This window comes from Onychostruthus taczanowskii, unplaced genomic scaffold (assembly GCF_017590055.1).
Source record: "Onychostruthus taczanowskii isolate IOZ18803 unplaced genomic scaffold, ASM1759005v1 scaffold23, whole genome shotgun sequence".
Lineage (NCBI taxonomy): Eukaryota > Metazoa > Chordata > Aves > Passeriformes > Passeridae > Onychostruthus > Onychostruthus taczanowskii.
In genome coordinates, this window is record NW_024499573.1 from 4,603,069 (window position 1) to 4,617,521 (window position 14,453).

The 14,453-nt window shown below is 43.1% G+C and overlaps 1 protein-coding gene across 1 annotated transcript; it reads right to left on the reverse strand.

The window, feature by feature from the left end:
* Positions 1-238: 238 nt before the first annotated feature.
* SLC26A3 (solute carrier family 26 member 3) lies at positions 239-14,201 on the reverse strand. The gene is made up of 20 exons (XM_041405417.1): positions 14,071-14,201; positions 13,134-13,273; positions 12,911-13,021; positions 12,662-12,819; positions 11,748-11,912; positions 10,896-11,048; positions 10,060-10,142; positions 9,108-9,255; positions 8,863-8,976; positions 8,672-8,749; positions 8,162-8,257; positions 7,158-7,264; positions 6,826-6,895; positions 6,645-6,737; positions 5,198-5,293; positions 4,358-4,591; positions 2,364-2,418; positions 1,728-1,873; positions 883-948; positions 239-262 (listed from the first exon to the last, which is right to left on the reverse strand). The coding sequence occupies exons 1-20, from the start codon at positions 14,199-14,201 to the stop codon at positions 239-241; spliced, it is 2,268 nt and encodes a 755-aa protein (XP_041261351.1).
* Positions 14,202-14,453: the final 252 nt, after the last annotated feature.

Genomic DNA, 14,453 nt, shown 5'->3' on the forward strand with positions numbered 1-14,453 from the left:
GGTATGAAATAAGAAAATGTGTGATTTTAGCCTCTCTATATATACATAAATACATTTATATATACAGAGACACATAAAGACTAACAAGCCCATTTCAAAACCTCAAACATAACTTTATGTAGTAAATCCTTCTTAAGGTATTTAAAAGTATCCTTCTGTCTTCATGCTCATCACAGCATCCACATTCATCTTCTGTGATGTTGTGTTGCTGGAGGATATTATACTTAGGAAGTTAAGTCTAAAATTTTGTTTCTGTTGGCATCTGTAGGGAATAAAAAAAAAATAAATAAAAAAATTTCCACCTTCTGTAAAGAATAGCCAGGGTAGGTGTCATCTGGTAAATGATGTGTAAGTATTTGATCCCCTGAAGCATTTGGGTGGGAAGATTGGGGTCTGACATTTCCTCCTTACAGGTTTGCCCTGTGCTGGATAGCCCTTCTCTCTGTGCTGAAAGGCTGCATGTGTCCCTTCCTTTTCTCTGTCTCCAGACTCCCCTTCAGCCTGAGACATTTAGATAAACTGGACTGATGTTGACTTCTCTGCCACAGGGCCATCCTACCAGTGACTTTATCATGGAGGAGCTGTGGTGGACAGGTGAGGAGACCAGGTGAGGCAGCCAGGTGAGGCAGCCTTTGTCTGCCTTCCCTCTGCTCCGTGCACACTGCAAGGCTGGAGAGCCGACCCCATCCCTCTTACTCTGGTAAGGCTTTGCCCTAAGCCAAATCCCTTCAGTAAACTGTCTGGTGGCTTCCTGCCCTGAGCTGACACAAGAGCTCAGCTAGGAACAAGAGCTCAGCTTTTGTTATCTGACCTAGCTGTTCCCATGAGCAGCTTTTTTGGGCTGCATTTTCTCCAGCTGGAGGGCCAGAGGCAGAGCCTTACTGTGCACTCCCGGCTGCGCAGTCCATTCCTGGGGATGATGACACAGTCACTGCTTCTACCCTTCTCCTGCAATGAGCACAAGAAGTTGTGGGTTAGGAAGTTGATTGCTTTTTTTTTTCTAATGTTTATAATTTTTCACACTAAAGAAGTCTTGATTTTTAAATCTCTGGAACAGGCCTGGGAAGTTGACATGGAAGAAAGGAAGCTCTCACTTGTCAGGCTTTTATGACCTCCACCACATCTCTGGGTCAGTGCAGAAGATCTGGACCAGTTCAGTTAAGTGGGATTAGACAGTTTCCACATGAGCAGCATTCTGGGTCTGGTACATTTAAACACATTTATTGTATACAGGATCCTTTCTTGCTCATGATTTAAGAGCACTCCCAGAAAGGCCATCACCAAATCTGGCAGTACTAATTTATCCACACTACTTTAGCACTACTTTTGAAGACAGATGGGGCTGGAAAGCCTATATGCAAGCAGCATAAATTCTGCCTTTCAAGAGCCACTGCAGTAAATTGAGCAGTCTCTGCTGGGTGGGTGACCACAAAGGACTGCTGGTGGATGGGTACTGTGTTCTTCCCAAAGAGGTGACTGGAAGTCCACAGCCAGGCCAGCCACCAGTGGGAATTATTCACTCCTTTCACAAATGGTTTTCCATACACCTGAACCAGAAGCCACTCTTGTTCTTCAATCTGCTTGAAGACCAACTGAGTTTTAATGACTATCTTTTTGAAAATACAGACGGTGTAGCACACACAGCTGTAGCTGTGCAGGGTGCTGCTGGGAGCCTGGCAATACTGGAAAGGCACTTAGATCATTAAAGATGAAGACTGTAGTGTTACCTCAGCAAGCTTTAATTTGGGGGAGTTGGCTATGTCCTTCTTCAGCAAAATGTGTAAAACCGCATCATGAATGGTGAGGAAAAACATGGATGGCTTAATCTCTTCATCAAAAAATGCACTTCTCTCCAGTTTGTCCAGGAGGCCCTCTGTGAGGTAACAAAATCAAAGCACAAGTGACCTGCAGGCCTTAAAAAGGAAGAAATTGTGTATCCTGAGCATGCCCACTGAGTGAACACGGGAGTTGCTGGTATAATACACTGTTTTATTTATTAGAGCAGATGGCTTTACAGATATCAAGAGGATGGAACAGAAGTGCCCATCAGTAGTTCCCTTCTCTATGCCAGGCAGGAAGGAATTGAAGCCCCTTTTCTTACTTAATGCCTAGTCCAGGGTGCATGATGGTGGGTCCTGCAGCCCAGAGCTGCACAACACAGCAGTGGCCACAGGTAAAAGGAACGGTCCCAGCATTTTGGGGACAGCTTGGGAGGGACTACACCTCCACTTATTGGAACCTGTTTGCTATCCAGGACTGTAAGGTAAAACTGGGTGATCCTCCACAGCCATACTCAGTGGTCAGCAGGGGAGGCAGTGGGACAAGGCATCTGTGGTGATGCCAATGCAAAGGCAAGTACTCACCGTATGCCCCAGCGATGTAAATGTCAATGTCAAGCCGGACAAATTCTTTCAAAGTCTGTTAAACCAGAAGGAGGCACCATTTAGATTCTGCTGGGCTTGATCACAGAATCACAGAATTACAGAATTTCTAGGTTGGAAGGGACCTTTAAGATCATCAAGTCCAACCCATGTTCTAACACCTCAACTAGGTCATGGCACTAAGTGCCACATCCAGTCTTTTTTTGAACACATCCAGGGATGGTGACTCCACCACATCCCTGGGCAGATGATTCCAGTATTTGACCACTCTTTCTGTGAAAAACTTCCTCCTTAAATCTAGCCTGTATCTCCCTTGGTAATGATGGTTACCATTACAGTGATTTTCCACAGCAAATATACCAACCACTCTATGATATTTAAGATCTGTGATGGTAAGTGGATCTAGACTCAAATTCTGTTGCACATAGAGGTGGGACAATCTCTTCACATGGCTGCAGACAGGGGTGGCTAAGCCTTTTGAAAAGAGGCAGTATTGAAAAGTTTTATCTCACAGAGAAGTAGGTGATCTTTCATAAGTTGTATGGCTTTGTTGTATCTACATGATACATGATGAAACTAAAAAAAATTACTTCACAATCTTCTGGGGGAGATTTTTGTAACTGGGAGCTTGAGAAGAACAGTAATTCCCTCTGTCATGGTGGGTCTTTAGTTCCTATGGAAATACACACCCTCTATGTCTCCAGACAGTTAACTGGAGTTGCTACTGTTGAAAATGTTGTGCCTTTTGCTTTTGTTCAAGGTCATCTGGGCAAGCAAAAGCAGGAGAAGAAATGGAACTCCAATGCTCCAACTCCAGCTGGGTGTTTAAAGCTATATTTCATATCTACATTTCTGCAAAGCTTCCCAAAACCTTACCAGGTGAAGAAAGGGTACCACAGTCAACACTTTAATTCCAAGACAATTTATATTGATTATTTAAACTATTTCCTAAATATTTTCTATAGAAAATGTACATTCAAATTCACATAAACTCAAGGTTTGCCACTGGCCTTCCAGCCCGTGTAGCAATGCCTTTAAGAAGCAGACTACAAACACAGAATAGAATCATAGAATGGTTTTGGTTGGAAGGGACTTAAAGATCATCTTGTTCCAAAACCCTGCCCTGGACAGGGACACTTTACACTGGAGCAGCTTGCTCAGAGCATCATCCAACTTGCCATTGAACAGTTTCGGGGATAGAGCATCCACAGCTTCTCTGGGCAACCTGTTCCAGTATTTTACCACACTCACAGTAAAAGATTTCTTCTAACTTGGACCTGCCCTCTTTCATTTTAAAGCCATTGCCTCTTGTCCTTCACTGTATACCCCTGTAAGAAGTCCCTTTCCATGCTTTTTTATAGTCTCCCTTTAAGTATGGATAGGCCACACTTAATAGTATAGCCTCCATAGCCTTCTCTTCTCTAGGCTGAACAACTCCAACTCTCTCAGCCTTTCCTCATAGGAGAGATGCTCCAACCCTCTGGTCCTTTCCATGGCTCTCATCTGGACCTGTTCCAAGATGTCCATGTCTTTCCTGTGTTGGGGACTCCACAGGTGGCACCTACCTCAGGTGAGGTCTCAAGAGAGTGGAGTAGAATCTCTCATGAGAGTGGGAAGAATTACCTGCTGGTCACACTTCTTTTTATGCAGACCAGGATATGATTGGCTTTCTGGCCTGTGAGTGCACATTGCCAGGTCATGTCAAACTTCTCATCCACCAGTATCCCCATCTCCTCCTCTGAAGGACTGTTCTCAATCCATTTATTCCCCAGACTGTATTGACACTGGGGATTGCCCTGATGCACCTGCAGCACCTTGCACTTGGCCTTGTTGAACTTCATGAGGTTCAGGTGGGCCCACTCCTGCCCAGGTCCCTCTGGGTGCCGTTCCTTTGCTCATGTGTATCCCTCAAGTGTAACTGCATTTGTAAGATTTTCTCTCATATGATCACTGTTTGTCTTATGAATTGTGATTACCTTTCGGAGGACTGTCATGGCAGAAAAATCAAGGAAGGACACGGATGAGAAATCCAGAATGATGCTGTGGAGGTTGACCTGGGGCACAGTGATGCCAGGGGGGAGGTCAGTGCCCCAGTTGATCCGAATGGGCAAGTCTGTCATGATGGTGGGCTGGTCCAGCTCCTCTATCTTGTTGTTGTCCAACTCTTCCTCTGACTCATATGTAGGGTTAGCCATGCAAATCAAGCCCTTCTGTGTTGACATAGAAAAATGTTGTCATTAGTTCTCTTCTTAATACCCAGCCAGGGTAGTGGTACTTCTCATACAAGGGCAAGAGTAATGGCAAAGCACAACTGATCTTCCCATGAGACAGAGCAGAACCCACCTGCAAAGTTCTGTCTCTCCCTTGTCTGGAGAAACATGGAAATTATTTAATCATCATCATAATCACTTAATGATGTTTTTTTATTGTTTCCTGAAGCCAGTTGCCAGACACATTTAAAATCAGTAATTTTGGAATAAGTCAACAAAAGACATGCAGGATTTGAGCTGGGAGAAAACCAGCTTTATCCTACCATTAATGCAGAAAGATATTCACTTCTGTGGGATCTGATCCTGCTATTAGTTGCCAAACAAAACTCCAGTGGACATGCACAAGCTCTGCCTATGGTAAATATGTAGGTCTCTAACTGTGAGAGCCATTTAAAATCTTGGGTTTTAAATGTGTTTATGAAGTGGCAACTTGGGGAATAGTGTATCCAATTAAGAAGGGAAGCTATGAGGTCCTTCTCTGCCATATGAAACAGGGAGCTTGGTTGCTTAACTCCCCCCTCACCCCTGGGGGGTTGCCTTACATACTGGTGTCACTTGCAGCTGTCCTTTCTTCAGCATCTTCCTAATCTTCCTCAGAGCTTTATTGCGTTTCCTCAGGACTCTCAGTGGGTTGAAGCCAACCTGCAAAATGAACAATTTGAATAATTAAACAAAAAACCACCTCTGTGACACCAGGGGAAGGACAAAGCACCTCATACGGTTTTTTGTTACAGTCATGATGACCATAGTTTGAACTTGATTACCACTTTTCACAAATTCAAGCAAGGGCTCTTTCTAGGTTGGAAGAATGTCTACAGGAATGGCTGCAAATGAGGCAGGGCTATCTGTACTGCTTTAGGACACCAGCATGGACAGCATTACAGCAGTGACAGTGCTTAGCACTGTCCAGAAACTGCAGCAGGCTGGCACAGTGCTGGCATCTCCTACTCATCTGCATTATGAGGTGGTCATCCAGGTAGACAAGATCTGAGAGCTCATGATTTCTATCTGCTTTGTGCCTCCTGGCTGCAGCGTGGGTCATTCACCCACTCCTTTTACTGAAGAAGAAAGTCAGATTTTATCATGTTGCCTGCATATCTTTCTTGAGACTGAGCTGGCTTTAACAGAATTAGATGGCAGGTAAATTAGGCTAATAATAAAATTAGGCTAAAATACTAAATTCCTGCAAGTCTTCTGCCTCATCCATCTAGTGTGTAGAAGGGAAAGAAGTATCTGTATTTGTAGAGAAAGAGTGGTCCTCACAGAAAAAAAGCTTCAGGCTCTTCTGAGGTGAAAGCCAAGCACATGGAGAACCAAATGTGTCAGATTCCCTCATTCCTCTGCCAGTTTCAGTCCCTCATGTGAAGAACGAACTGCTCATTAGGAGTGCTCAGGGGAGTCACTGCTTGTCAACTCCCCACTAAGAGCAGCAGGAAGGGGAGGTTATGGTGCAAATTGTGTTTGGGCTGGGGATGGTGGGCGTCATTCACACAGTGGGGGCTCAGGGGTCCTGGATCTCTGTGCTGGTTATGGAAACACTGGCTACATTCACCAGGTTATGAAAGATGTTAAGACCTCTTTGAGGGAATGATTCCATTTGGCATTCTTCTGACTGTTGTGATTACATTCTTGGGGCAAGAGAAGTAAACTAGAATTTATTGTGTGTAAAATACACAAGAGCAAATAGAATAAAATAAAACAAATTTTCCTTTATATTATCTATGTTTACACTCCTTTCTTCTTGAAATATGCATTGTTATGGTATAAGTATATATTTGGTATAAATATTTCTATGGTGTAAGTTCAGCATGAGTCAGGCTGTTCTGTTTCTCAGAGGTGTGTGCATACATGTTATATTACAGTAGTGGCAACAGTATAAAGAAAATTCATCCTTGAACTGTGGAATGACTGCATATATAGCAATTATTGGGAAACTGTATCCACCTCAAAGTGTCAGACAATTCATATATTCAGAATAGCCCCAGACACTTACAGCAGTGATGAGTTTCTCTCTAAAAAATTCAATATTAGCAAAGAAGATCGGAGAGGAGCATCTGAAAATCTTCACTCCCTCTGGCTCATAGATCTGTAAAATGAAGTAAAAGTGTCAGTGGCAATGTTTGCTATAGAAGCACAAGTGCAGCAGGTGGTAAAAGAAATGAGACATTTCTTACATCAGTGTAATCCTTCCTGTTTCTGTAGATGTTACTTCTCCCAACATTGGCCAAAACAGTGCAGCTTGGACTGTGAACAAACACACACACACAATTATTTGTGTCCCACATTGGAACCTGGGGGATGGGAAGGATCAAATGAACCCATCTCAGCTGGGCTGGCACACTGAGGCAAGCCCCCACATCCAAAGGCTTACACCTGTAAATTATTTTTCCATGCATGGTTGCTGGACAGACCAAGGCACAGACAGAGCTGTTGCCCTTCTCTGTACAGAGGGAGAAAATTTATAACAGGAGGCCCTGGGATGCCATTGCATTCAACAAGTACTCACATCTGGGAGCGGATCACCACGGTCAGCAGCTGGAATGCCACGGCTGTTGCTAGCCCAATGTCCAGGCCAAGAAAGATGGCAGCTAAGAAAGTCACCACCCATATAATCTGTAGGGACACAGTGGATGGCAACATTATAAACATCTCAAGAACCTGGATCATGAGCTCAGCGTGGGAGCAGAAATAGATCTCAGATCTATCTGCTTTTGGTAAGGTTTTTTTTCCCTTGTAAAACAAGGCCAGAGTCACCAACCAGCACCAGGGAATGTTTCTAGGGACAACAATTTCTAGACAATAAAAGCTTAAAATGGCATAGGTGGTTCAGTAAATGCTTAATGAAAATCCAGCAGAAAGGCAAGATTAGAAGTGAATCAGAAATCTGGTAAAGCTGAGAGTTGTAAATGTGCAAATATAGGTGCTGTGAGTGTACACAACTGATAAATTACTAGATAATACTGAATAACTTTTAGCCACAGAGTTCAAAGCATTTTCATGGGGCAAATAGTTTGATAGCTGGGAAAACTGGCCTGGAATCATTTATGAGCCTAAATTTTCTGAGAGACAACGAGTCCTGCCCTCTAGCCAGAATCTTTACTAAACCCTTCAAGTCTCAGTTTTCAATTATTTGTTGCTGTGTATCTTCCATATGACACATTGTGTGATTGTGAGAAATGTCCCTAAATGCTTAGTAAATGCAATAGACATTTGGATACCTTATGTCATTTAGGCATTTTCTGTAACTGTCTTCTCTATTTGACTTTATATAATGCACTATTTTAATAGATTTTGATGAAGTGGGTGAAAATTAATTATGAGTGAGAATCTACTCCAAATAAATGGAACAAAATGGAAAACATTAACAAGGGATATACCAGTAAAAAAGGCATGCAAATATTGTATTTTCTGTTTAGTGAAGTAAAATGGATTAAAAAAAAAAAGAACATTTGTATAATAGATTACTTTTTCAGAGCATTTAACTTCTGCTGCTTGTGAAACTCAACTTACACAGTCACACTTGTCCTTTCTCCAGAGGATGCCTATTTCCTTGAACTGCATGAGCATTCCTTTCAAATTGCCAAGAGCCAAAGATGCAAGGACAGACTGTTAAAAAGACCAAAACACATGTTCATTGTTTAAGTAAGAAAGGAAAATATAAAGCATTAGGAATTAAAAGATGATACAAATAGGGCCAAAGTGCAGCTGAAAGGCCAGGGAGCTGCTCCCAGTGTACACTGCTGTTGGAACATCCTCAGCTGTGTTGCAGTGCAGGTGTCTGACTGAAGCTGTAAATCTCACTTATTTTTGGCACCTGAAAGTTGGATTTTGGTGTTTGGGTATTTGTGTTCCCTTTGAGGGACCAGATGTAGGGGTCCTTTCTGGCATAACATGGGAAGAAGAACCAAGCCCTTCAAACCTTTTTGGCTCCCACTGAAGCCAATGAACACTCTCAGTATGCTCAGAGAGCAGCCCTGTCTTTGGGAAAAGGAGGAAGCATTAGATGAAACCAGTGAATACCTTCTGTAATGGTGCCAGGAGAAACCCAATGGCCAAGATCACAACCAAAACAATGACAGATGAGATAATGCCAGCAATCTGCAAGAGAGAACAATTTCACAATGAATAAGTGCCCACAGGCATGATGGTTAGCTAGGGAAAAAAAGAGTTGTCTTTCATTAAATGCCATCATGACTTGTTGTCTTCTGTACCTGTGTTTTGCCTCCTGTGCTCTCCTGCACACCCGATCTTGACAGAGCAGTGCTGGAGGCAAATCCCTTGAATGATCCACCAACTATATTACCCAGCCCAAAAGCAATTAGTTCCTGAAATAAAAATAAAAGAGATTGTCCTTAAGAGCTGGTTTGTGACAGTTATTCACAAGGCAAAGCTTTCCTAAAATTACTTATTTCCCATTGATAAATGCAGTATATTGATCTCTGTGTTATTTGCCTACCTGGTTGCCATCTATTGGGTAGTCATGCTTGATGGAATACACTTTAGCCACGGAGAAGGCTACTGCAAACCCAACGATTGCGATGGAAATGCCGTCACCAATACAGTTCTGGAGGATGCCTACATCAGGTGCAACCGGCAGGTGGAACCTGAAAGACAAAAAACTCAACTCATTAAGGAGATGCCTAAGGGTCTTTTGCAGATCCTAGGGAGAATTCCTCTCTGGACTTCTTTTTCCTCCTTTTTTTTCCCCAGTCAACAGAAATCTGAAGAAAGGAGACTCACGAGCAGAAATAGCTGTTGCTCTGCAAGCTTCACCTACTAACACCCTGGGGCTACAGAGACCACCCCAGACTCACTCTGCTGTCCTAGTAAATGTCTTCCTCCCTCTTTTTAACTTGACATGTGCCACCTGATTCTTTATGCCAAAATTCTGGCATAGCCAGATGAAGGCTATATATTCTGTATGTGGAGAAATAATTTTTATGTGGCTATAGTCCTGGACGGACAGATGTTGAGGCCTCTGGAGGATAATAGAGTGGAAGAGATGCTGATGGCTGGTCATGGAATCAGGCAGGAGAATTGTGCAGGGTCCTGGTGGCTTCCCAGGACTGGTGGTGGCTGCTAAACTGTGCATGTTCTGTCAGGGAAATGGAGGAGTTCAGGAGTAAGTAGTTCAATAAAAAGGACAAACATCAATCTCCTGCTCACCAGCTGTCTCAGAAAGTGAAGGACAATTATTTCGTGTCTCAGGGTACTCCTTGATAAGTAAGAGATGTGCTCTAGAGTGTAACTTCTGTGTACTGAAATTGTGTCATACCATTGAGAGAAAAATGTTTATTTACCTACTGAAGAAGATAAAGCAGATAATTTTAATCAGAAACATAGCTGAACTCGTTCAACACTGCCAAACTAAAAAGAACATCTTGCTCCACTGGAGAATTGTGACTTACCCTTCCTCTAGTTTTCCAACAACAGCTACTTGAAATTTTTCTTCAAAGTTGACAAAATAAGAAATCAATGCTGCTAAGATTGTCTGAAAGATAATGAACCACACCTCCATTAGGCACATTAAAGCAAGAGTGTAAAGACTCTTTTAAACACCATTACCTTCCTTCTCTTACACACTGTCCAGCCTCATCACTAGTGGCAGAATTATGCCCAGGTTTTCACATCCCTTTGCTGTTTAGATGTTATTCCTGAATGACCTTACAAATATGGGTTTACATTTATAAACCACACAGATTGTAACAGAATATCTTACTAACAACAGAGATCATCCCACCCAGTAAATCAGGTATGTTTTAACAAGGTACTGTAATGACTCTGGGAGAAAACAAGTGCTGCTTGAATCTATACAACCTCCAGAATTTTAGGGGCTTGCTGCTCCTGTGAAGCTTCCTCCACCCCTCTGCTGCTCAGAGTGGGCAAAGCCTTCTGCTTCTGGAGGGCAAAATAATTTTGTGTGTGGCCATAGATATCCAGGAGTTCAGTGGCTGCTTGCAGGTGTGGTGCAGAGGGGCCTCAGCTGTGAGACTGCAGCTGGCTGGTGTCAGAGCCAATTCTTTCCAAGCAAAAAATTCATAGTTTATAACACCACAGATATGTTCAGTTAAGAGCAGCTATGTGGAAGTAAAACATCTCACAATAGCTCCTGAATGCTGTAAATCTTTCTTTATAGGTTAAATGATAACACATCATTTAGTGGATAACAGGAGAAGAAATAGTTAAAACTCTGCTTCCCATGTCATAACATGGAGCAATTGCAGAATCAAAGGAAGTGACTCACCACAAGGAGCTCGATCGGGATGGGAGCCGGTAACTTTTCCTTGTATCGATCGTTCATTTCTTTCACCACAAACACGATAAGCAAGACAACCAGTGATGTGACAAGGTCAGCAACGTTTGTTTTTGTGATCTGGCTGAAAATGCTCTCCAGAGTCTGCAGAATCAGGAAGAAACGTGGTGCTCTAGCAACGGCTGTGCCCTGGCACAGTAGCACTATCCCTTCCAGAAGAACCTGTATCTGAATGGCTCTAAGGGTTGTGCTCTTTGGGATTTATTCCCTGTGGTATGATGTGGACTGCAAGCCCCCCCCGAATGAATGTGCATCTGCCAAATGACAGAAGCATCTGCAAAAGACCTTTTCCACTAAGTTGTGACCCTCTCCTCCAGATTTGCCCCAGAGGGATGGTTGGAACAACAGGCAAGTCTGTGATAGCAAATGTGAGCTGTGGCATTGCTGGGCAGGTGCCTTTCTCCACTCCTTCCTTCCTGTTCTTCTCGTCCCTCCTTTCTCATCCAACAGCCCTCACAGTGTCATATACAAATTAAATATGTATGATATCAGTCCAGCAAAAATGAATAATTAAACCCTTAAAGCAGAGTTGAATGCTTAATTGAAATATGCCAACACAAAATAGTAAATATTACCTAATTATCTCAATGGGGTGTAACTTGGTGCTTGGTAATAAAATTAAATATTGGCTAAATACTAATAACATATTCTCATTTATCTCTTGTTTTTCCTCCTGCTTTGCATTTTTTTGCTAAGTTGTTATTACTGCCTTGTGATACACAGTCAGAAATACATCCCAGGTATATCAATGGCATTAGCAAACAATGAACACCTAGCACTTACATAGATGATGCCAAATGGTTTATTAAATCCTGGGACAGGTAGCTGAAACATGAATTTCAGTTGAGATACCAAAACGTGGATAGCTGCAGCAGTTGTGAAACCACTAATTAATGATTGTGATAGATAAATAACGATGAATCCAAACTGGAAAATTCCCAGAAGCAACTGAAACACAAAATGAGCATAGGTCAGTGGGATTAATTTGCATTTTTAAGCAATCTTTGAAAGCAAGACAGCCATACTTAATGAAAGCAAAGATTGTCACCTAATCCCATCCATCCAGAGATTAAGGAATGTGCCTTCACCAGACTTGCAACAAAAGTTGACATTTAGAAACAGAGGGCATAATACTAGTAAGAATAATTTCTACAGCACTTAAAACCCATTATTTTTATTTTATAGCTAAAATATACATCTTTATTTCTAGGGTTTTCAGTTCCTATATTTTCACATAGTACAAGTGTTTCATGAAGCAACAAATATGTTAGTATGTCAGAAAGGGAGGAACTGTAGGAATTCCTTATTTGGGAGTAAGGATAATTTTTTTAAAAAAAAAACAAATCCAAAATTTTACTATTGCAAGGCAGAGCTTTTACTCCCTTTGGTGCATCTGCATCATTCACATTACTTTCACAGCTTTTTTTCCTATCCAGCAGATTGTTTTTTGCTGTAGGTGTAGGTTGCAGCTGTGTGGGCTGTGGGCTCAGGCCTGTGCAAAACCAAGGATTTCACGGCACATGTGAGTGCCTGGTCACTGGAGGGAAGAGATGTCTCCTAATCATTGAGCCAGGGTGGGCTACATGGAAAGTGGAAGAGGATTACTTTGGTGACTACAACAGCAGAAAGCAGAGGGGAAGGTCAGGCCACCCTCCATCTATTCACACAGGTGTGCACACACACATACATTCACCAACCTGAACAACCCCAGAAAGGAAGGTTACAGATGCAGCCACCATCACCCTCTCATCGTTTATTGCTGAGGTATTTGTGGAATTGCCATTTCCAGTGCTGTCATCAGGGACCAGCCTGGTGACGACTCCTCCCACCATGAGGCTCAGGACGGGGAAGGGACCTGAGCAGCACAAGGCACTTGTTAAAAGATCTGAAGAGGCAGCATGTAGTTCTTCATCACTGAGGAGGGTAAGCAGTGTGCCTGAACTCACCCACTGAGATATGTCTCGATGTGCCAAAGATAAAATAGACCAGGACAGGGAAGAATGCTGCATAGAGTCCATAACTGGGGGGGACATTCACCAGCAAAGCAAAGGCCAGACCTGTAAAGACAGAGGCCCAGGGAAGGTGACGTGTGTGTTGCAGGCTAAAGCCAGCAGTGCCTTGGCACCTGGCTTAGCAGGCTGTGTCAGGACACACATTTCCCAGAGGTACCTTGCAGCACAGCCACCAGCCCCGTGTTGATGCCGGAGATGATGTCACTCAGGATCCACTCCCTGAAGCGGTACGCTGGCAGCCAGGAAACAACTGGAAACAAACCCAAAGCAATTTTCTTGGCCCTTTGTGGGGAGCAGCTGCAAAGGTACAAGGGGACAAAATTTTGACAGTGAACGGCTTGGCTGAATTGCAGACTGTTTCAGAGAGGTGAGAAAAGGGGAAGGATTCAGGCTGCCAGAAGTCAAAATCCCACCCAGACACAGCCCTGATCAATCTGCACTGCCATCTGTGCTCCAAAGTACATCCAGTGGCCTTCAGAGCTCCTTTCTAAACCAAATACTCAAAGAACCCTAGAATGGCTTGGGTTTGGAAAGGAACTTCTATGGCCATCTAATCCAAACCTCCACCCCAGCAAGCAGGCATGCCACTCACTGGGTCAGGTTTCTCAGAGCCCTGCCCAAGCTAACCTTGAACATTTCCAGGGAGAGGGCATCCACCATGTCTCTGGGCAACCTGTGCCAGTATCTCACCACCCTCATAATAAAAAAAATATTCTTGATATCAGTCCAAATATACCTTCTTTTAGTTTAAAACCACCATCCCTTATCCTGCTGCAGCAGGCCATGGTAAAAAGCCTGACTATGTCTTTCTTACAGGACCGCTTTCAGTACTGAAAGGGTGCAGTAAGGGCTTCCTAGAGTCTGTGCTGCCAAGGGCCCAGAAAAAGAGAAGCTACCTTACATACAGCTGTAGGAAGACTTCTAAGGGTAACAGCAGTCAAAATCCATTAGAAAAATCTGACATTGAATTTATTAATGAATTTTCACTTGCTATATTGGAATGGGAGATGGACACTGTCTCAATGAAGCTCATGCTGTCCAAGAGCAGTCAGGACTGTTTCTTAGATCTAACTTTAAAAAAAAAATCTCCTTACCTAAAATAGAGTTTCAGGTGATCCCAAAAGGTTTTATGGTATCTGTGCAATTTCTCATGCTCTTCATTGAATGCATTCTCCGAGTACACAGGTCTGGCTATAACATAATGGTTACCCACAGGTTCAACCATTTCTCCTGAAATGTCAGGATAGGATGGTTACTTGTGTGTGCTCCTCTCTGCTCCAGGCACTTAAAAACCTGAAATGAAGAACAGGGTTAGCTCCTTATGTACTGTGGGGCGGGGAGCCATAGCATAGCTGAGTGAGCTCCAAACTGAGCGTTTCCACCTTTGAAGATCAAAAGAGGGATGGTTGAGACACCCACTTCACTTTGCCAAGGTGATCTCCTGCCCTGCTCCTCCTCCCACTGCAGAGCAGTGTTT

Bases quoted from the DNA above. Each gene is read 5' to 3' on its own strand.
- SLC26A3 (XM_041405417.1), bottom strand. From the start codon at position 14,201: ATGGTTGAACCTGTGGGTAACCATTATGTTATAGCCAGACCTGTGTAC. The intron at 949-1,727 runs GTAACACTACAG...TGCTCATTGCAG, and splicing joins CCAAATTAAAGCTTGCTGAG to GAGAAGGGTAGAAGCAGTGA. The intron at 263-882 runs GTAAGGCTCTGC...TATTCCCTACAG, and splicing joins TGCGCAGCCGGGAGTGCACA to ATGCCAACAGAAACAAAATT.